Below are 20,155 nucleotides of genomic sequence, written 5' to 3'. Positions count from 1 at the left end.
TTCAATCTCTTTTTATTTCCCGCTGTATCGTATTCACACCACCCAAGTATCACTCATAGCCATTGAAGACATAAACTCTCCCTAATGTGTGTGACCTTTTATGTGGCGAGTATGAATTTAAAACTCACGAATTCACCATGCTTGCTTCCATCATGATTTTCTCCTGGAAAGCAAATTTTCGTCGCATAAAGTTTGCAGACATATGCGCTGTGTGAAGATCACAAATTTACCTCCGGTGTATGAATCTCTCCTCTCCCTCCCAAATTGAAACGAAAATATGTCTGATCGCGACTGAAATACTGATGTTGTGACGGTGAAGGGCGTGTAGCAAGATGAGTAGGCAAGATTTTGTACTATATCTCACGATGTCATTGAATAGAATGTCCAACAACCAACATGCTTTTCAAGATATCCAACGTCTTAGCATCCGATATCTAGACCAATTCCTCAGACTCTGATCGACTCAAAAGATGTTCAATGAGAGACCACTCCGACTCGAAGTCAAATTTGTCAGATCGTGCACTCTGCATATCAGCGTCAAAATCGAATTCTAGATCATATTGATTTTGGAATTCATGAAATACAGTCAATCGATCTTCTGTGTGTGGAAAGCAATCAAAGGATTCATCGTCAGAAAGTAGATCCTTGATGAGTCTATACAAGAATTCTTTGACAGTGTAGTCGTGGCCGTGACTCAATCTAAAGCAAGATTCAAGACATCGATCGACCGCTTGCAGCATGCGATCGTTAGGACGAAATTTGATTGTACAGATGACTGTGCTGTCCAGGTTCATATGATTGCTATTACTTGTCAAAGCAGATTTGAATACAAAGTAACTACCGGTCTTCTTCGTGGCCTCAACTGCATCTTGTTCCGGAACAGTTGGTAAAGTGTTGTTTTGTCGAGCCCATGCTTTATGAATTTTTGGAAATGGTCCGCTACGACAGTACATTGCGAAAACCTTTTGACGGTAGGCGTAGATTGACTTCTGAAATGTAGTTCCAAACGTAAGAGGAGCCGCGAGAATACCAGTGTAATATATTTGATGTGCAGTTGGACGACTAATTGTAAATGTCTCGGAGTCATCCACACTCTCTTGGCAGACATTGGCATGAGCAAGGCTTTCTGCTAGAAGACATGCGATCGAACAATATTTGATACCACCATTGGGACCACAGCCATGACATAGGACCATAGGGCTGTCTATTGTAGCGTGATGATGACCCCTGCAATAAGTACAGTCGAAGGGTATTCGAGCTGTATCTGGTTCCGTATGTGTACGTGGACCTGAATTAATGATGGCACTGCTTGATAGTTGTTGTCGACTCCAACCATTTGAAAATTCGGATAATTTTTGTCCTGAAGTATCACAACTTGCTACACTTGCTTGCCGAGCAGTTGTTTGACTTCCTAGAGTGGCAGTTTCTGTAGGACTCAAGTGTAGGGTGTCCAAATCCATCAGAGATGGGCGAAAGCTCCGAGGTTGCGGCCCATGAATAGTCAATGTAGAGCTAGTAATTGCAACAGGCTCACAGACAGGTATCGAAGTGGTTTCCGTAGATAGCGCGGCGTCTTCATTGCCAGTACAAGCCTCTGAGATGAATGGTTCTGCAGCTTCAGATGCGTTATCGACAATATTATTTACAGATGCACTATCAGCGAGAGGTGAGGTAGCGATTGTAGGAGCATTGTCAACAGCACAAAGATCGTGGACTGATCTGATTTTACCAACAGCAGAAACCAGTGATGCTGCTAGTGGCAGGACTCGTGGATAGATTTTTGAATTGGAGACTCTAGGAGAGCTATTCACTATAGATTTCGTGATCATGATCTCAGAAACGGATGCAGGTCTTTCGAGATCGACAGTAGGATCAGGGCTTTCCTCATCATCGTCAAAAATAAAGGGGCCTGCGGTCATCGTGGCGTTAGCTGAATAACTTCGGAATCGTTTTTCGACTTTCTGGTCGGGATCATCAAAATTTCCTAGATAAATTGGTGCATCACGACTCAAAGTACGCGCAGGAGGTGTTTGACAACGAGGTGATGATTTTCCAGACAAAATTGTAGTGGTGTCTTCGACTTTGGGCTCGGTACCAATTGTACTAATAGAGCCCTCCTTCATGGCACCATAGTTGATGGATGTTCTTGCCTTAATTTCATCGATTAAGGTCCGAGTGGGTTCAACGTCTGGAGAAGCCCCGATTTTAGCGAGTTTAAAGACATCTTCAGCCGAATCTTCGTTAGAGAGATTGGCTTGTTCTCTCGAAGGTACGGGTGATAATATGACTGCTGCCGGTTGAATTGAAACCTTTGATTGGCCGTGATAAATGTCAGCCTCAATAATAGCTCCGGTATCAAGGTCTGAGCTTGGTAGAAGAGGTTCTTCTGGTAGGATTTCAGACTCTCCTTTAGCCGGAATTTGTGAGTTTACCTGTGGCAAGACCTCCTGTACCATTACGATCGTAGACTTCTTTTTGGTAGCTTCAAGGATTTGTTGTGTGTCATTCTTTGAAGGTGAGACCATTTCTGGAAAGTCTTTTAAACTCTCGATCTCAAACTTCTCGCCCCTCTTTGAAGTAGCGGCTGTAGTCTGAGTTGGTATCTTTGTGGGTACGTCTACTTTCTTTCGACCAACTTTACAACTGGGTGGGACTTTGGCAGTAGCGGAGGTATCTTTGTGAGCTTTGGAAGAATGTGCTACACGAGTCTGTTGAGTAGCTTGTGGGCCCTTTTGCTTACTAGGTTTGGGTTTCACGATCTTCCAATCCGAGTCATCCTCTATTAATGGATTCGTGGCATCGTCGAAATGGTAATTCAATGGGTCAGATGCAATGGAAGGAGTTGCCTGGCTAATGATCTCAGAAGTTTGACTTTTAGTCTCCGCCACTGCAGACTCAGGTTCGCTTTCCTGCTTCAAAACCTTCTTTGCGTTATTTTTACCCTTTGTCTTCTTCTTCTTCTTCCTTGACGCTGTCTCTGTCTTTGGCTCTGAAATATCTGGAATTAACAGCGGCGAAGTAGGACGAGGTGAAAATGAGCTGCCTCCATTGTTAGGTGTACCTGAAGCAACGGCCTCGACGACTGTAATCTCCTCGGAAGGCTCATCTAACGTTGGAACGGTACGTATATGAGTTACAGACCAGCTTTCCGATCCCATTATCGAGTCCAATCCATGGATGTTGATATTTTGAACAAAGTCTTCCAAGACACTTCTAGCCGCAGATTCTCCTGGTTCCTCCTTGTTTCTTTCCAAAGTATTGAGTTTATGGAGGCATTCATGATACCTTGAGGAACGTCGAACATCCGTACCCTGGACTTTGGCAACTGTGAAACTTGACTTTTCCATGCGTTTATCCTTCTCTACACGAATGAGCGCGTTTTCAATTTCGTTCATTTGGATAAGTTCAATGAGGAAAAGGTCTACAATCGGTTTGAGTTTGGCAGATTCTATACCCTCAGCCCCTCCGTACAGGTTACGGTGAAGATTCTGCCTGGATTCACCCATATCGATTGCTGTGATATGAAATAGCTTGGACGCTGCAGCCTTTTCTACGGAGGGTATATCCGGCTCCGTCAAATGGGCGTAGTACTCTGCGAGTTGAACTTCTTTTCCAGAGTAAAAATCATTTGCTAAAGCCCGAAACTCATAGGAGTTTTGCTTCATTCCACTCTTGGGAAAAATTGTTTCTAATCATCTTTAGCAGATGCAACATTCCACGACGAATAATTGCTCAGACTCACGATATAAGACGTCCCAAGCCAATGTATCTCTGTTTACTTTGTTGAATCCCTTGAACCAAGTTCCCGCCTCCGTACTGATCTCGTATGGAACTATGAAAGGAGCACGTACGCCTAGTCGAACTGCGCGTGAAAAGATTGCTGGATTCCAGCCCTAATCAATTGCTTAGTAGACTATTAGAAACCGCAATTGAAGGTTCATGACATACCCAATGAAAGAATTCACGGCTTTCAGACTTAATGATCTCTTCCGCCATTTTTTCCTGCGAAGTAAGCCACGAGAGAAGGCCGTTCGTTCCTGCTACTGGATGTGGGTCAAAATATTGATATCGTTGGAGGATAGGTTCGCGCTGATCGAAATGAATAAGTCTTCCTACAAGATCCCCTACTAAACTTATATTTCGAATGTTGAGTAACTGGAAGAGGCCAGGATTGTTGTTATTTAATATGTTAGCTATGGTCGTTGTTGTTGTGCTGTTGTCAATCGCTGGAAGCTCCTGCCGATCTTGACTGAGAATGTAAGTTAGTATTTGGTGGCAAGAGTGAGAGTTCTCCAGCTGGAAATAGAACGAATTTCAAGAGAGAGAGAGAGAGAAACGGAAGGAATGAAGAGAATATGATGTTTACTGACTCTTCTACTTGCTTGAAGACCTCTTCAACTGAGCCAGAACGAACAGTTGTAGTTTTGGATGATACGCTTCCGTGTTTTATGGTACTGGAATGCGTTGAATTACTCAAAATCTCGAGGTTTTTTGCGGTTAGAGGACTTGAAGTTTGATCATTAAGATCTGAGTTGTCGGAATTGATCAATTCAGTGTGTGGTACAACTAGATTGTCCCAAATATTATCTGTTTTAGAGGACTGAAGATCAGCCTCTCCTGGTGTTGATGAATTGTTGTCCTATTTGGTTTGTTAGAAAGAGAAGAGAAGAGAAGAATTTCTTTAGTAAAATTAAAGCTTTGATTTAAGGTAGGATGGTAACAATCTCTGTGGGGATGGCGACTAAGCAAGAAGAGTTTCTTCGAAATCACTCTCACCCATTGACCGGCCGACCAGTATGGCAACAGAGTGTGAGAAAGAAAAACAACTTTCTTACCATCATATCTATATCTATCAGTGATTCAGTCATGGAGACTGGAGATTTTAGTCTTGGGAATCTCATGGCAGTGCATCGAGTTTGAACACTTTTGTGAGAAGGGAGAAAAAGTTGTTGAGAAGGTGGAAGAGCAAAATTATCAATAACTTCGCTTGGAGGCATCTGATAGATCAGCTGTGTTGGAACAATAGTCAGCAATCCCAAAGGGGTATCGCGTGCTTCATATACTGCTACTGCTGCAACGTATAAAAGAACGGAGCTTCAACAACCAACGAGAATGAGATTAAATCAAAATCTATGCAGCTGCATATCTTCCTTCACTGGACTCATTCTCTTTCATGGACACTTTTTTATTCTATTGGCTCATTACCATATTGAACACTCTACTTGACAACTCTTCACCAAACAAACAAGCAATAGACATTAAACAACAGACAAGGATGGAATTCATTGGTACTTGCCTTTGCCTTGCTTTGTTACAATCGTACTTGAACGCAATATTGTCACCATATTCACAATCAATCTTCTTACACCTACACAATGCTCTTACCTACGTTTTTACCCAATCATAGCCCCATTTGGAACAAAAGAATGTGCAGCAGATAGAAAGGGGATATATTGATGCTTCCCCATTGTCAACTCAGATGAAACTTACAATCACAACTATCAACCATCTCTTTCAACCCCCCCCATATGGCCCTTTTTGTCCAATGCTTCTGAAAGATCTTCCATAATCACATCTCTACTACATGGACTTTAGACTGGAGGAACATTGTACTTTGTGAAACTTAGGGATATATGTCTTTGGATAGTACCAAACCTTTATCTCCTGAAGATGTATTGAATCATATATGTATGTAGCAAGTACTATTCCAATCTCCTCAACCCCAATACAACAAGTGGAAGCAAACTCACATTTACAATAGTGGGCAAGAAAACAGCAAACTTTATAGGTTGAAATAGGGCCACAATCATTTTGGCATCAAATAGCTTCATTATGTGAAGTCTTGACCACGATCTTTGTTAACATCGCTCTCTCTGTGGCTCCCCCTCTTCCTTTGGAAAATTCGTAATACAGGCATAGAACTTCTCAACTATCAAGCTCACCACCAGGTGTTCATACTTGATCATAATTGCCTGTGGGAGAAAATGAGAGGCTCTGTGTATTGTGTTACATTATGGGAACTGCCAATAAATATAACTCAATATGGATCTCTAGATGAGAAGAATCAAAGGGGAATCATAAGACTTGTACGTTAAGGGATGAAAAGCATCTTATTTGCCAAGTAATTGCGTCTGATACTTATTATACTCACAAGACTCACATGCTATGACTTTTACAGCAATCAATAATGAAGCAAACAGATATTACAACTTTTACTCACCTAGAAAGCAGTGACAATGATACATTGTATACATGATTCATAAATAAAGGGGAAATGATGACTGCTTTCATGATCTGATATGATTATTCCTTTAATAGAGTTTGCCATCTATATCAGATCATTCCACCTTTCCCACCTTTCTCCCTCTTCATGTTCTCCTATTCAAAAGGATCCTGTCCTAACATTTGCATGCTGGGACCAAAGGAATCTATCATAACTACCTAATGGTGATGTAAAACCAGAAAGCAAATATCACCATTGTAGATCATAAAGCCATGATAAGATAAAAATTGAATCAAGTGAAGTGAAGTGAAGTGCAGTGAAGTGTAGTGAAGTGAAGTGAAGGAAAGTAAAATGACGTTGAACTTTCCTAAACATCACGCTTACATAATTAACCTTAATCATGTGATCTGAGCAGAATCTCTACACTAGCTCGAGCCTAATCTCGGACTAGGCTGAATGCAGATCCTCGATTTTTTTTACCATTAGTATGAGCAAGCGCATTCGATTGTTCAGAACTTGCATGACTTTATTTGTTCCTTCAAACTCCCCAAAAGATCAACAATCTAACCATCAATTATCATAACATTTGTCAAAGACACAAACTACCATTTCCTTTGATCTGCTTGTCGTGCATTTCATTAACACAGAAAATTCCTTTTCACGACACAACCTGATCTTCAAAAAGATCTCTCCGTTTCCCTTCTCATTTCTGAGCCTAGGAAATCAAAGAAACAATGGCCGATCAACCCAGCATCACATCTATCCTGGCTGCTTTGGGTAAATTTTCTCTCCTAGATATCAAAGGGGAAATTTGGAAACTAACTTTTTTTCAGCAGCGCAGCGCCCCAATGCGACCCCTCCGCAGAATCAGCAGCCTGCATACCAGCCTCCTCAACAACAGCCAAATCCCTATGCACAAGCCGGCGGCTACTCTCTACCTCAACCTACAAACTCGGGTAGTGTTGATCTCAGCGGTATCAAGCCTGTAAGCTCCGGAACTGTTAGTATTCAAGATGCCATCGCAAAGGCGAAGGTGATTGCTGCTGAGAAGGGTGTTGCCTACGACAGAGCTCCATCTTATGTTGGACAGCCCCCTATGCCTTCCGGTAGACCATATAGCCCAAGATCTAGATCCAGATCGCCACAGCCAACACGTCGCGATGCCTTTCGCGATAATTTCAACCCATATCGCGATGAAAGACGAGGCCCACCAGGAAGAGATTATCGCGAACGTTCATTCTCCCCCGGAGTACGAGGAAGAGGCCCACCCGATGCTTTCCCACCTCCACATGGAGGCGCAGGCGGTTATGCTCGTGAACGTTCTCCAATACGCGGCGCAGAAGACAATGTTGAATCGATCTCAATCGAGTCGAATCTCGTGGGATTGATCATTGGTAGACAGGGCGAGAATTTAAGAAGAGTGGAATCAGAAACTGGTTGCAGAGTACAATTCATTACTGGTCCTGATGAAACAGGTCCTTTCAGAACCTGCAAAATCACTGGTCCTCGTGCTCGCAGAGCGGATGCCAAGGCCGAAATTACTCGCATTATCGATGACAGTGGTTTGGGCCCACTTTCAGACAGAGCTCCAAGAGAACAGAATGCCACCCGAGATTCATCGCATCAACCCGCATTGAGAGATGGCGAGGATAGTATGCAAATCATGGTTCCGGATAGAACAGTTGGTCTTATTATTGGCCGCGGTGGAGAGACTATCAGAGATCTTCAAGAGCGAAGCGGCTGCCATGTCAATATTGTTGGAGAGCAGAAGAGCGTCAACGGACTTCGACCAGTCAATCTCATCGGTACTCGAGAGGCCGCTGCCATGGCCAAAGATTTGATTATGGAGATTGTCGAGAGTGATAGTAAGAGCGCACCAAAGGAGCGTGCACCCGCCCCTAGAGAGAACAATCGTGACGCTGGTTATGGTGGTTACGCAAGTGGTGGCGCTAGTGGTGGTGGCCAAGGAGATAAGATCAATGATTCAATCTTCGTACCTTCCGAGGCTGTAGGCATGATTATTGGCAAAGGCGGCGAAACGATCAAAGACATGCAGAACACGACCGGTTGCAAGATCAATGTAACTCAGTCTTCGGGACCAGGTGAGGTTGAACGTGAAATTGGCCTTGTAGGATCTCAGCAAGCTATAGCAGCTGCCAAGCGAGCCATCGAAGATAAGGTTGATGCTGTGGTAAGTGAAAATCATTACTCTCGTCTTTGTAACACTTTCTAACTTCTAGAAGCAACAGAAAAACAATGGAGGTGGTGGTGGAGGTCATCGTAATAACCGTGGACAACAAAATCAACAGAACGATTATGGAGACCGTGGCTATTCCCAACAATCATATGCCCAACCACAAGGACAACAAGGACAACAGGCTCCCCCAAGTGGCGCCGAAGACCCCTATGCAGCTTGTAAGTTTCATTCCTGGTCAAATTTGAACTTTACTGACAAAATTAGATGGTGGATACGCCAACTATGCACAGCTTTGGTATCAGGCATTGGCCGCGCAAGGTCAAGGTGATACAACCAAGCCGCCAGGAACTTCGTAATTTTACGACAGTGATTACCAGTCGTAGGATGATTCGACATTTGACTTGCATGATTCGTATGACTTGCATGACATACGCTGAGACCATGACGTTCGATTCATTTTCATCGATATAGTATGCCTACATTGCACATGATGACGATGACCGAGAACCTTCGTACTCTTTCATTACTGGCCTGATATTGGTATACTTTCTTCACTGAGTTGATCACGCAGCCCAGGATACTCTAACTTATGGATACACGATATAGTATGCTCTACCTACTACGTTTACGATTTTTGATGATGCTTTATCAAACAAAATTCCGGAGAAGAAAACCCCCAAAAAATGATACCGACGAACCAGATCTTATCTATTTGTAGATGATGACCAAACGCGTGCCATCTACTTTGCGCTGTGCAATGCAATTGATCTGACAATCTGCTTCTGCTTGACAACCATGATTTGGGCTTTTCTCACCGGGTATGATCTGCTTGCAATCCTGATATTCATGCATGAACGTCTTCTTCAATGGCTCCTATTTACAATTGTTTTTGATGCTCTGGTCAGCACAACCACTCTTGTCGATTCAAATATCGACCTTGAACTTTTTGATTCAGATGTGAGGCTCACGCAAGCAATTCGGTTTGCCCGGTGAGCATGGTCTGATTTGGTCTGGAAAATTTTCGATTTAATGCTGCATGCATGACTTGATCGCAACAGATGATACTGATAACTTGCTTGCTTTGCTGAGTAACTTTGAACTTTTGGCTTTTGCTATTGCTTGCTCGCTTCGTGGATGACTGCGCGACCAATGGTCAATCGGATTATTCCTTTACTTTCTTACTTGCGCTTGATGGGTACCACTTATCAGATAGGCATTATTTGGATTGGTGTGTGGGATGGATGGTGGGTAATACATACAAAAAGTCATTAATGGTCAGGAGTGGTGGATGGGGTTTATTGGTCGGTAATGTTTGTAAGATAGGTACAATAAAAAATCGTTTATTATGTTTGAAGAGTTCCTGTAGAGCAAATGCTGGTTTGAGTCCTGCGTGTGGGTCGGAAATGTATCTTGATATCTTACGAGTGTTGATGGATCTTTGTCTTCACAATGGAAGGCACTGAATCGTCGGAGATTTAAAGTAGGATTATTCCAAGATCTGTTGGCGCTTTTCTAAATATTTGATCACTCCAAATGCCTACTCTCAATCAATCTTTGGTTTTCAAGATTCTAGTTTGAACGATTTGATCCCGATTATCTCACATTCTCACATAATACTGACTGAGGATATATCTGTAAGATCTTATTTAAACATAGATAGCATTAACTTCTTTCGTTTCCTAATCTTCTATATACATGAAAATTACATCATACCCAACCGAGTTCGTAAAGACGTCCCGATTCCAAAATCATTAAACATAACTCATCAAAAAAGCTCCCCTTTCCTCATCATTCCCCCCAAACTTCTATCAGTATTCCCACCAGATTATCTCATCACGTTCCTTCCCGATTTAGAAACTAAAGCTTCCCTCGACTCTCAAATCTCGACTCGAGAATCCCACCTTGATACCGAATTCTCCCTCTGGAATTCTCCACTCCTGTAATTCCACATCCCAGAAACTGATATCTCTGCGCATCAACTCGAACGTGACGGTTTTATTTTCACCCGCGTTCAAGCCGATTTTTTCGAATCCGCGCAATTGCTTGACGGGGGTTTCGCTGCCCTCGATTTCGGGGATGGTGATGTAGAGTTGGGGGACGGCGGCGCCGGAGTAATTTCCTGTGTTGGAGACGCTGGCGCTGACGGTGTAGACCGGAGTCCAGAGATCGGGGTTTCCGCCGGGAATGGAGGCATTGGCGGCCATGGGGGCGGGGGTGGAGGACAGGGTTTCGTTGGAGATAGGGGTGATGCTTAGGGAGGAGAGATCGAAGGTGGTATAGCTGAGACCGAATCCGAATTCGTAGAGGACGGAAATGTTATGGTAGTCAAAGTATCGGTAATCGATCAGAAGACGTTCGGTGAAATCTGATTGCCATGCACCTGGTTCGGTTGAGTTTACACTGGTGGTGATGGGTGCGAAGTCATAATCAGAAGCATTGTAGGCGATGGTGTAAGGAAGATGTCCAGAGGGATTGTAGGCACCGTAGAGGACATCGACTAAACTATTTCCAATTTGGTCGCCAGAGAGATGGGTAGCGAGGATAGCGGTAACGTTGGGGTGGTCAGCCCATGGCATGAGGTTCAAACCTGTAGCTTGAGAAATAACGACGGTATTACTGCAGTTTGCGGCAACTTGCTCTACGACGGCATCACCATCCCAGTCAAATGACAAGGAAGTTCTGTCATCACCTTCGGATGCGTAAGTCTTGATGAATACTAAGCATACGTCTGGAATTGGGTAGACAACGCCCGAGAAGCCTCCATCGGTGGCCAATTGGGTGTTGTTCAAGATAGCTTGAACCATTGAGCCGTCCTTAAGAGCACGAGCTTTGATAGCCTCAAGAGGAGTAACAAGTTGGGAAAAACGTCCAGATCCAGATCCACCACCAATAGGCAAACATCCATACTCGTAGTCTTTGTCATGAGGATAAGGACCGTTTGTCAACTCGCCTGCAGCATTTCCGAAAACTCCAATACGCTTAGGAGCTTTGAGAGGGAGGGCGTTGTTGGTGTTCTTGAGGAGAACGGTTCCAGCAGCACCGAGTTCGCGAACCAACCAGCTGTGGTTTCCACGGACATCAACATCAGCGGCACCCATTGAAGAGGTCCAGTTTGATGCATAGATAGATGGCTCGTTGAATTGATTCATCTGTGGGTAAGCACCAGATGAAGGGTCGATGAGAGGGAAATCTTTATCTTGTTCGAGGAAGAAATATGGAGTCATGACTCGAAGAGCCATGTCGTTGAGACGCTCAAGGGTGACGGATCCGTTGCTAACAGCAGTAGTAAGGTTGGAACCGAAGTATGTTGGAATTCCAGGGGCCATTGGGTCCCACCATTCAGCTCCAGGCATGGTCATATCCAAACCAGCATTGGCAGAGGCAACACCAGCATGTGTTCCCATCCAATCAGATACAACAAATCCTTGGAAACCAAGCTCAGTCTTGAGCAGGCCGTTCAAGAGTTTGGAGTTTTGACAGGCGTAGGATGAGTTAACTCTGTTGTAAGAGCACATGACGTTTGCAACTCCAGCGCGAATGGCATTGTAGAATGGCCACATGTACAACTCGTGGATAGTTCTATCTTCAACATTTGCAGAGACAGAGAGCTGCTGGGTGTCATTTGGGAACCAGTTTGCATCGAAAATACCTGCAGTATTTCGCTGCGTCTCTTGTTCATATGCAAGGAAATGTTTGGCGCTTGCTTGAACACCTTGTGATTGGACACCGACAATTGTCTCTTCCATTGCAACACCCGTGAGATAGGGATCTGGAGAAAATCCTTCCCAATTTCTTCCTGCCATAGCACTTCTGCCAAGAGGACCAGCTACAGGTCCCAAGAAGACATGGGCACCTTTACCGCGAAATTCAGCACCAAGGTATTCTCCTCTAGTGTTCATGAGACTTCTATCCCAAGATGCAGCGGTAGTAAGACCAGCAGGGAAGACGGTAACATAATCAGCTTGTCTCAAGGAGGCTGGTCCATCTTGAAGACAGAGTCCCTTGAACCCAACTCGTGGGATTGGTGCAATGTTACTTATGACAAAATCAGCAAAGAATAGATTGACACGAATATGATCTCATCACTTACCCAACACAAGGTCCATTTGCACCAGTCAGAAGTGATGCCTTCTCCTCAGCTGTGAGATTACCGATGAAAGCATTGGCCTTTACGAGAGCAGCCTCCCATCCTGTGCCTTGCAATTCAGCTGGAAGAGATGTTAGTATTGTCTAAGTTCGAGTAGTTCAAGGGATCTTGAGTGCTATAGACCGAAGGCTAATCACGTTCGTAGAACGAAATACCATCGTGTAAATGTGAAAGGGAGGAGAACGTACGAGAAGGATAGACTGGTGGAGATGTTTCGAACAAAGAAGAATCCCAAGCCTGGCCATTGACAGTAGCAATGCAGCCAGCGAGGACCGAGATGATATCGAGTAAAGGAGCCATTGTAACTTGTCTACTGGAACTGCTTCCTTCACTTCTCTGGACGATCTCTCCTACTTATATAAACTTCATGATGGTAGATCTTCGGGAACTCATTCCTGTCCATAAACAAATTCATTACGAAGCATACTGAAGAAATTAGCTGGGGAGAACAATGACCCGGCATAAACGTCATCTCTCACTCCCCAATAGTACTTTCCCACGAAAACGGTTCAATATGATCGGTCTATGGAGTACTTTTAGATCTCCACTTGTGGAGAAAACGAGTTCCCCATGGCGAAAAATGGCCGAAATAGTACCGCAAGGCAATCCCACCGGAGTCAATTTGATAATTTCATCCCACTTTCGCCAACATCTGGAGTATCATCGGGGAAACGAAAATATTTGTGTGGGGAATTTGGGGAACTCGTGATGGTCGGGAAATTTAAGTCGTGGGGAATTGGGGATTTTCCATGTAAAAAAAGAAGCGTACAGACTCCAGAGTAAATTATGGTTTTCTCAAGTTCTCAACACGAGGCTAACGAGCAAAAGAGAAAAGGCAAAACGAAGATACGAGGGTATCTGGAAGTTCTAATATTCAAGCCACAAGCATTGCCCTGAAGGCTTGAATATTGTTAGAAATATGTCAAACACCTATTCAAAGATGCTCAAAACATCCATTGACAACTTGGGTAGTATCCTTGCCTCCCATTTGTTCAATTGAAATAACGAAAAATCATGCTTCCAAAATTGACAAGGAAACAACTCTTGCAGCAAGCTCCGAACTCAGGTCACCGCCGCCTGGCTATTGACGCCCACATAAATGGGATGAACACATAACAGGAATACAACTTGCAAGTAGTCCCCAGCTTCTTCCCCAGTCCGGGCGGAGTCACTTGATTCCTCTCCTCCGCTACTCTGAATCTATGATCGCGTGTGCCGTTGTATCCTTTTTATTACCCTAAGTACCATACGAGCACTCCCAACGGTAAACAATTTTTACTCCAAGAAGTCTGAGCTTTTAGTTCTCCACTGAAAGCACCGTTCCAACTTCCAAGATTATTCGAGAAGGTGTTGTGCACGGAGGATGACATAATAGCAATGACAAGCATGAAAAAATATATCCCCTAAGGTGCCAGTTTCGGGCGCCCGATGTGGCCTGTGCGTCTAGCAAGAATATTAATAACTTTAAGAATAATATTATAAATAAAGGTTTTTATATTACATTTAAAGATGAAAATTTATAAGAAAAGTAATAATAAATAAACCAAGTATATTTCTAAAACTTTTTTATTAAATAATAATTATAAACGACTTTGATATAATTTATAATTAAAAATATTATTTAATGAAAAACTCAATACTTATTAATAAAATAAAGATATATATAAGGTTCTATATAAATATAAAGAACATATTATTTATATTTATTAAATTTCTAAGCATTCGATAATTAATTCAAAAAAACATGTGGAAACTATAAGAATTCTCAGAATCCTGATGTTTTGATTAAGCGAGGGCGCCCGAAGTTGGCATCTTAGGGGATAGCAAAATCTCTCCATAAGAATATGTATTATTAAGCGCTTTTTTAAGGGTAATGTTCGGCATTCTTGGATGGATGTATTCGGCTAATTCCGATCTAACAATTTACTTCCCATCAATCCCGACAGATTATATCTCTGCAATGGATTTGTAAGAATTCCAAGAATCCCTAAAGAATCATCATACAATACCAAAATCCTATCAATCTCATTGATCAAATAAGGTTACACATGATTCTAAAACTCAAAATCCTAAGTATGTTCCGGTGGACAGGTTTTAGGGATATAGGCCCTTTTTGATATAGAGATCGACAGGGGTATCGTTATAAGGACATCCTCCTAGGATCCATATAGAGAGATGTTGCTGTAATAGGATTTTGATTTGAAGAGATATAATCGCGAGCCGCGACCCACAAGATCGGTGTAGACATTACTCGGCTAGCTAGTCAATCTTATGGCATTTTTGAAGGACCTAGCAGTAGAATGATAGAATCATCTCTCAGTAGATTGGTATTATCTGGCTATGCTGACCATCCCTCCGTAGCGATTTAGGATGTATTGTTCCAAGAATCAAGCATTCACTACTCGAGTAAGTTCTTCGAGCATGGTTAGGAATAGCTGCGGGACATATAACAAATGTGTGAGTTACACACGACAGGTAATCCCTATTGGGCTGCAGATCTGCAGTTGCCAAAGCATCGTGGGGCCGCCGCCAAGTACTCCGCTGCTTGGACAAAATCCCACCATTACCGACCCGTTTACTTCTTATGGAAACTCCGACATTTAACGTCAGCCATCTGATATATGGCAAGTTGGCAACAGAGAGTTCTACTATAGCGGGGCTAACTTCGGAAGAGCTAAATACACCCTGGACGATATAAAATCGTATACTACGACGTCAATACTGGCTCTTCGATATCATATTTCAAATCGATCATTTCACATCGATCAATCCTTATTTTGAGCTGGAACCGGTATGTACCCCATCAAGCTTACATATCGATGACTACCAAATAGGTAGCCAATCTCATAATTTATCTAACTCGCTCTCTGTGCTGCTGTACGTTCTGTGTTATTAGCCACTAATAAATCAGGTGTACATCACCGTGCGGTGCGAGCCTAAAGAATAAACTAATGATGATCAGATCTCCTGTATGAACATCTTTTGATAGATGTCTAATTTTATCTACTAAATATAAAGTCAATTGCCCCAATCCACTTCCACCTATCCATCCATCCTTTTTCCGTCCTTTTCATTTCTTTTCCGTAATAAAGTCCATGTAGGCGTTGATCACTGATCATTATAAACCTCCAAGAGTGAACATGAAAGCCCCAAAATACCAGACGCTGAAAATACTTTTATCCAAGTATCCCACCCATATTTTATTATTGTAGCCTTTATGATATCATGCCAATTATACAACGAGACCCATCCCATCGCTTTCTTCTTTTTCTGTGGTGCCAGCTAAGGCACCGTATACTCTAATGGGAACAGCAACTTCAAAACTTTCACATTCGAGCCCTTGGACTGCTGCATAGACAACCCCTCGTTCATCATTCGTATATTCTTCCAACAATTCAGGGGATAAATCAATAATCTCGTTATCCACGGTGGTCAGTCTAGGGGTAACGAACTCAATGCGAATACGCCAATCGAGTGATACCCCACTAGTGATGAATTCAGGGGTTGCGGTGACGGGGATTGTAGGAGAAAAGACTATGCGGCGAGCAAAAAGAGTAGATTCAGAGTGCGAAACGTGAACGCGACGAGTAACGCGAAATATGCTTGCTTCAGAACGTAGCGCGATAGAGTTGTCGACCTTTTCGGATGTCTCTAAAGCGCAGTGTATTGCATAGCAGGGAATTCCAGCATCAGTAAATTCGATAGCTGCGGTGATGGTTTCGCCTAGGCGATATGCCGGCCTAGCTAGCATGACCACCGCAACTCTCTTTCCACCACGAGCAATTTCAAATCTGTTTGCACTTTGTTGAGATTCTGTGGCAATGTTGCTGCGAAGGATAGCCATATCAATTGCTTCTTTTGCGGTTGCAGGTTCCTCGATGATAGATTGGCGTCTAGATCCTATAGTTTCTGTGGGCGATAACAAACCAAAGCTAGAATTTCTTCGTGGCTTCGTGATTAATTCATCAACGTATGCAAGGAACTCGCCCAGATTTGAGTTAGGCTTTCGCGTTTTGTGCGTACTGACTGAAAGCTTTTTAAGTGAAGAACTCAAGCTTTCATCGGACGGCGTGTTAATAGTTTGAATTCGAGCTTGATCTCGAAGTAGTATATATGGTAACATAAGATCATGTCCAAGAAGCTCTCCATGAGAATTCACGCTGCCTAGAAGTCGAAATGGTATCTCAACTGACTTGACTTGTTGCTCCTTGGCACCTCCCGGTCTTTGGGTGCCGATGACTAATTTGTAGGATATCTTTATAGCCTTCCCTCGATGGCTGGGAGGCAGTCCTCTAGGTAGTTTGAAAGAGTATTTGTAGCTGCGACTTTCCCCAGGAGCCAATTTCAAATCCACAAACAAAATCGATTGAGGAGTTGACAGTAAAGGTATGGAACGAGAATTTACCATGCCCCGCATATCTTTCATGCTACTTAGCTCGCCGCCCCCTAAAAGACCACCTATTGATTCGCCTATGCTTCCCCAACCAAATGTTCGCAAAAGACTACTGTCCCTTTTGTTCGTTTCGACTCCAATTACACCACCACCTTGCCCCCCGACTGCACTTTTTCGCTTCACTTCTTCGAATGGCGCTTGACTAATTAAGGATGGATCCAGCATAAAAGACCCATGGATTTGAGCATAGCCCATCATGAGCGTCTCTGGTGCCCTGTGACTGCTACTGGGAGCTAAATTTGAAGACCTTTTTATATGGTGCCCACTGTAAGGTGGCATTCGATTTGATGGTTGTGGTAAATATTCTGAAGCGAGGGTCTCCGTCGAGTTGTTGCTCAAAGTATAGAATTCCCCGCTACTTCGTGGTGTGCCACCCATGCTTGATGGTGAGAGTATTCTTGCAATAGGTGCAGGTGTTATTTGGTCGGGAATACTTAGGACAGTATCTCTAGATCTGGGCGAGAGCAGCCGACTATCATGAGATTTGTGACTTGCGCTATCATCTTCAACGCGCGAATTACGTCGACTTTCTATCGAAGGTGAGGTGGTTGCTGGGAATTTAAAGGCTGGAGCAAGTGGGGTGGAGTCTTTCCTTCTTGCTAGATGTGACCCAAGCCCTGATGTTGTTGGCAGATTGCTTGTACCTGTATTTCGCCGCGGAGAATTCGGTACAGATGAATTCGGTGGGAAAGAGGAGCCCATTAAGGGCGAAGGGTGAGGCGGTATACGAGAATTAAGTGGTGCTAGAGGATGTTAATGACCATTTATTGTCTTGCGACTCGGGAACATTTACCTGTCATGGGTCCTCCATTAACTCCATTCCTTCGCGGAACGATTTGCAAGCTTGCAGAACGACCATGACCTCTACCACCTCTACCAGGCCTTTCAGTGAAGCTTCCGTGGCTGGCGACTTCATCAATGGCACTTTCGCTGGCTCCCATTGATATAATAGACACGGACCGCTTATGACCTTCCCCTCCTCTTCCGGGCCTCGATGTTCCATGACTCCATTGTTCTGATTGTTTTGAATGTACTGATTCGGGTGGTATTGTCATAGAAAGAGATGATCGATGACCACCTCTGCTTGGAACTCCAGACCGCGGGCTCAGGGCTGAATTTTTGATCTGTGACGGAGGTCTCCTGTGTCTTTCGGGTGACTGTAGCGACCCATTGGGTCCGGGTGGATGTAATGATGATTTTGATGACGCCGGGGATGTTGCGACATTTTTGAAAGTGATTTGACACTCTATATCTTCGCCCGCGAATACAGTTTGTTCTTTCCACTGTATGAAAACGCGAATGTTACTTTGAAGGGTTGACATTTCGCTGTATGGGCAATTGACGCTCCTCCTCTTCGAAGGAGATCTAATCTACCAGTCATGAATGCAATCGCAATACCTTCGATTCCAATGAATCTACCCGCATAGTGAAACAATGAAAAAGCTTTCAATTGAGGACCCTATTCTGACTAGCATCTATGAAGCTTTTTGAAGATTGATAAAGTATGAATTATTATTACTAGGCATTTAAGCTTCTGACCACCGAGAAGCATTAGGTGTTAGGTCAGACTATCGGTTACTGTAGTCTATTCTATGTGAAGGCTAGATCAGAAGGAAGCGGAGGGAAAGCGCGGCGGGATTGCGATTGGCGACTGGCGACTGGCGATTGGCGATTGTGTAAGGGTAGCTGAGCCAACCAGAATAAACCTCAGCGTGGTGTAAACAATACCATTATCTACGATACTCTACCTACCTACTCTTCCATCTCGCAACGATAACGCTGCATTACGTTCGATAATCTCTTTGTTGTTCGGCGCAACTACAACACCTCTCGTAATTACAATATCCAACCTTCTCCACTCCAACCGCAAAACAGTGAGTGTTTAAGATTGTAAAAGCTGTGTAACTACCCCTTCCATCCCTACTTTGTTATTAATTACCCAGCTAACTTATGGAATGTAGAAAACGCTCCTCATTTTAAAGCAAGATGACTTCCTTCATCACCACCGTGTTAGTGATCCTTATTTCTTCATAATGATGGCTTCTTTTCTCGCATATTGGAGTCCCCGAACGAAGCAATCACCACCGATAAATGGACTCACAGGATCTGATTCTGCAGCAACAGTTTCAGTGAAACTGGAATCTGTAGAGGAAGTGGATGACCCATTCTTTATAGAATCACCTGAACCTGCGCATGTGCCATCTTACTCACAAGGGGGAAACAATAGGAATCAACGTACACGAAACCAATTTCGACCACGAAATGCGCATAAAGGCACAACGAGCTACCAACTGCGACAATATGCTGAAGCAACACTTGGGGGTGGTAGTTTGAGGAAGGTGGTCAAATTGCCAGAAGGTGAAGACGAGAATGAGTGGCTTGCAGTCAATAGTAGGAAATCATATGACACACAAGTTGAAATGAGCTTACGATACAATAGTGGTGGACTTTTACAACCATATAAATCTACTTTACGGTTCAATTACAGAGTTTTGCTCTCCACAATCGTGCCCTGAAATGAAGGCTACGGATGAGTATGAAATTCGCTTGTGAACTTTGTAAATCAATGCTAACATGCCACAGGTTCGAATATCTTTGGCAAGACAACGAGAATTTCAAACGACCAACCAAAATGCCTGCGCCAACTTATATTGAACATTTGATGGCCTGGGTTCAAGCCAGCATTGACAATGAAACTGTTTTCCCAAGCAGAATTGGTATGCACTTTAACACTATCTATCAGCTTCATACTATGAGTTTCTAACCTCAAATAGGTGTCCCTTTTCCAAAAGGCTTTTCAACCATGATCAAACAAGTCTTCAAGAGAATGTACCGAGTCTATGCCCATATCTACTGTCATCATTACCCTGTCATTCGTGAGCTTGGGTTAGAGGCCCATCTTAATACAAGCTTCAAACATTATGTTCTCTTCATTGATGAACACGATCTTGCAAGCGGCAAAGACTTTTGGGGTCCTCTGGGTGATCTGGTCGACAGTATGCTTAGGACTGATTAGAAGATTGATTGATGACGAGATCATGATGCATGTATTCATTCTATTGGCGTTTAAGGGCATACCCAGGTAATTCTGGAGTCACAGGACGGGGAAGGACTTCTAGGCCGGTTGGTTGGCGG

At 43.4% G+C, this 20,155-nt stretch overlaps 5 protein-coding genes across 5 annotated transcripts; 2 read left to right on the top strand and 3 right to left on the bottom strand.

The window, feature by feature from the left end:
* Positions 1-434: 434 nt before the first annotated feature.
* Positions 435-4,997, bottom strand: EAE98_003445 (uncharacterized protein; the record flags this gene model as incomplete). Its single annotated transcript, XM_038951065.1, has 5 exons — positions 435-3,688; positions 3,743-3,893; positions 3,949-4,249; positions 4,371-4,639; positions 4,836-4,997. 5 exons carry the CDS (start codon positions 4,995-4,997, stop codon positions 435-437), a joined length of 4,137 nt encoding a protein of 1,378 aa, XP_038812529.1.
* Positions 4,998-6,957: 1,960 nt separating this feature from the next.
* EAE98_003444 (uncharacterized protein) lies at positions 6,958-8,776 on the top strand (the record flags this gene model as incomplete). Its single annotated transcript, XM_038951064.1, has 4 exons — positions 6,958-7,000; positions 7,057-8,414; positions 8,467-8,638; positions 8,685-8,776. The coding sequence occupies 4 exons, from the start codon at positions 6,958-6,960 to the stop codon at positions 8,774-8,776; spliced, it is 1,665 nt and encodes a 554-aa protein (XP_038812528.1).
* Positions 8,777-10,270: 1,494 nt separating this feature from the next.
* EAE98_003443 (uncharacterized protein) lies at positions 10,271-12,867 on the bottom strand (the record flags this gene model as incomplete). The annotated part of the gene is made up of 3 exons (XM_038951063.1): positions 10,271-12,455; positions 12,511-12,628; positions 12,756-12,867. 3 exons carry the CDS (start codon positions 12,865-12,867, stop codon positions 10,271-10,273), a joined length of 2,415 nt encoding a protein of 804 aa, XP_038812527.1.
* A 2,932-nt stretch (positions 12,868-15,799) lies between these two features.
* On the bottom strand, positions 15,800-18,342 carry EAE98_003442 (uncharacterized protein; the record flags this gene model as incomplete). Its single annotated transcript, XM_038951062.1, has 2 exons — positions 15,800-17,763; positions 17,814-18,342. 2 exons carry the CDS (start codon positions 18,340-18,342, stop codon positions 15,800-15,802), a joined length of 2,493 nt encoding a protein of 830 aa, XP_038812526.1.
* Positions 18,343-19,006: 664 nt separating this feature from the next.
* On the top strand, positions 19,007-20,036 carry EAE98_003441 (uncharacterized protein; the record flags this gene model as incomplete). The annotated part of the gene is made up of 5 exons (XM_038951061.1): positions 19,007-19,029; positions 19,248-19,411; positions 19,461-19,554; positions 19,604-19,737; positions 19,795-20,036. The coding sequence occupies 5 exons, from the start codon at positions 19,007-19,009 to the stop codon at positions 20,034-20,036; spliced, it is 657 nt and encodes a 218-aa protein (XP_038812525.1).
* Between the last annotated feature and the right edge of the window lie 119 nt (positions 20,037-20,155).

This window comes from Botrytis deweyae (genome assembly GCF_014898535.1).
Source record: "Botrytis deweyae strain B1 chromosome Unknown BDEW_006, whole genome shotgun sequence".
Taxonomy (NCBI): Eukaryota; Fungi; Ascomycota; class Leotiomycetes; order Helotiales; family Sclerotiniaceae; genus Botrytis; species Botrytis deweyae.
Note: the sequence above shows the minus strand (reverse complement) of the source record. Positions and strands in the feature narration are given on the sequence as shown.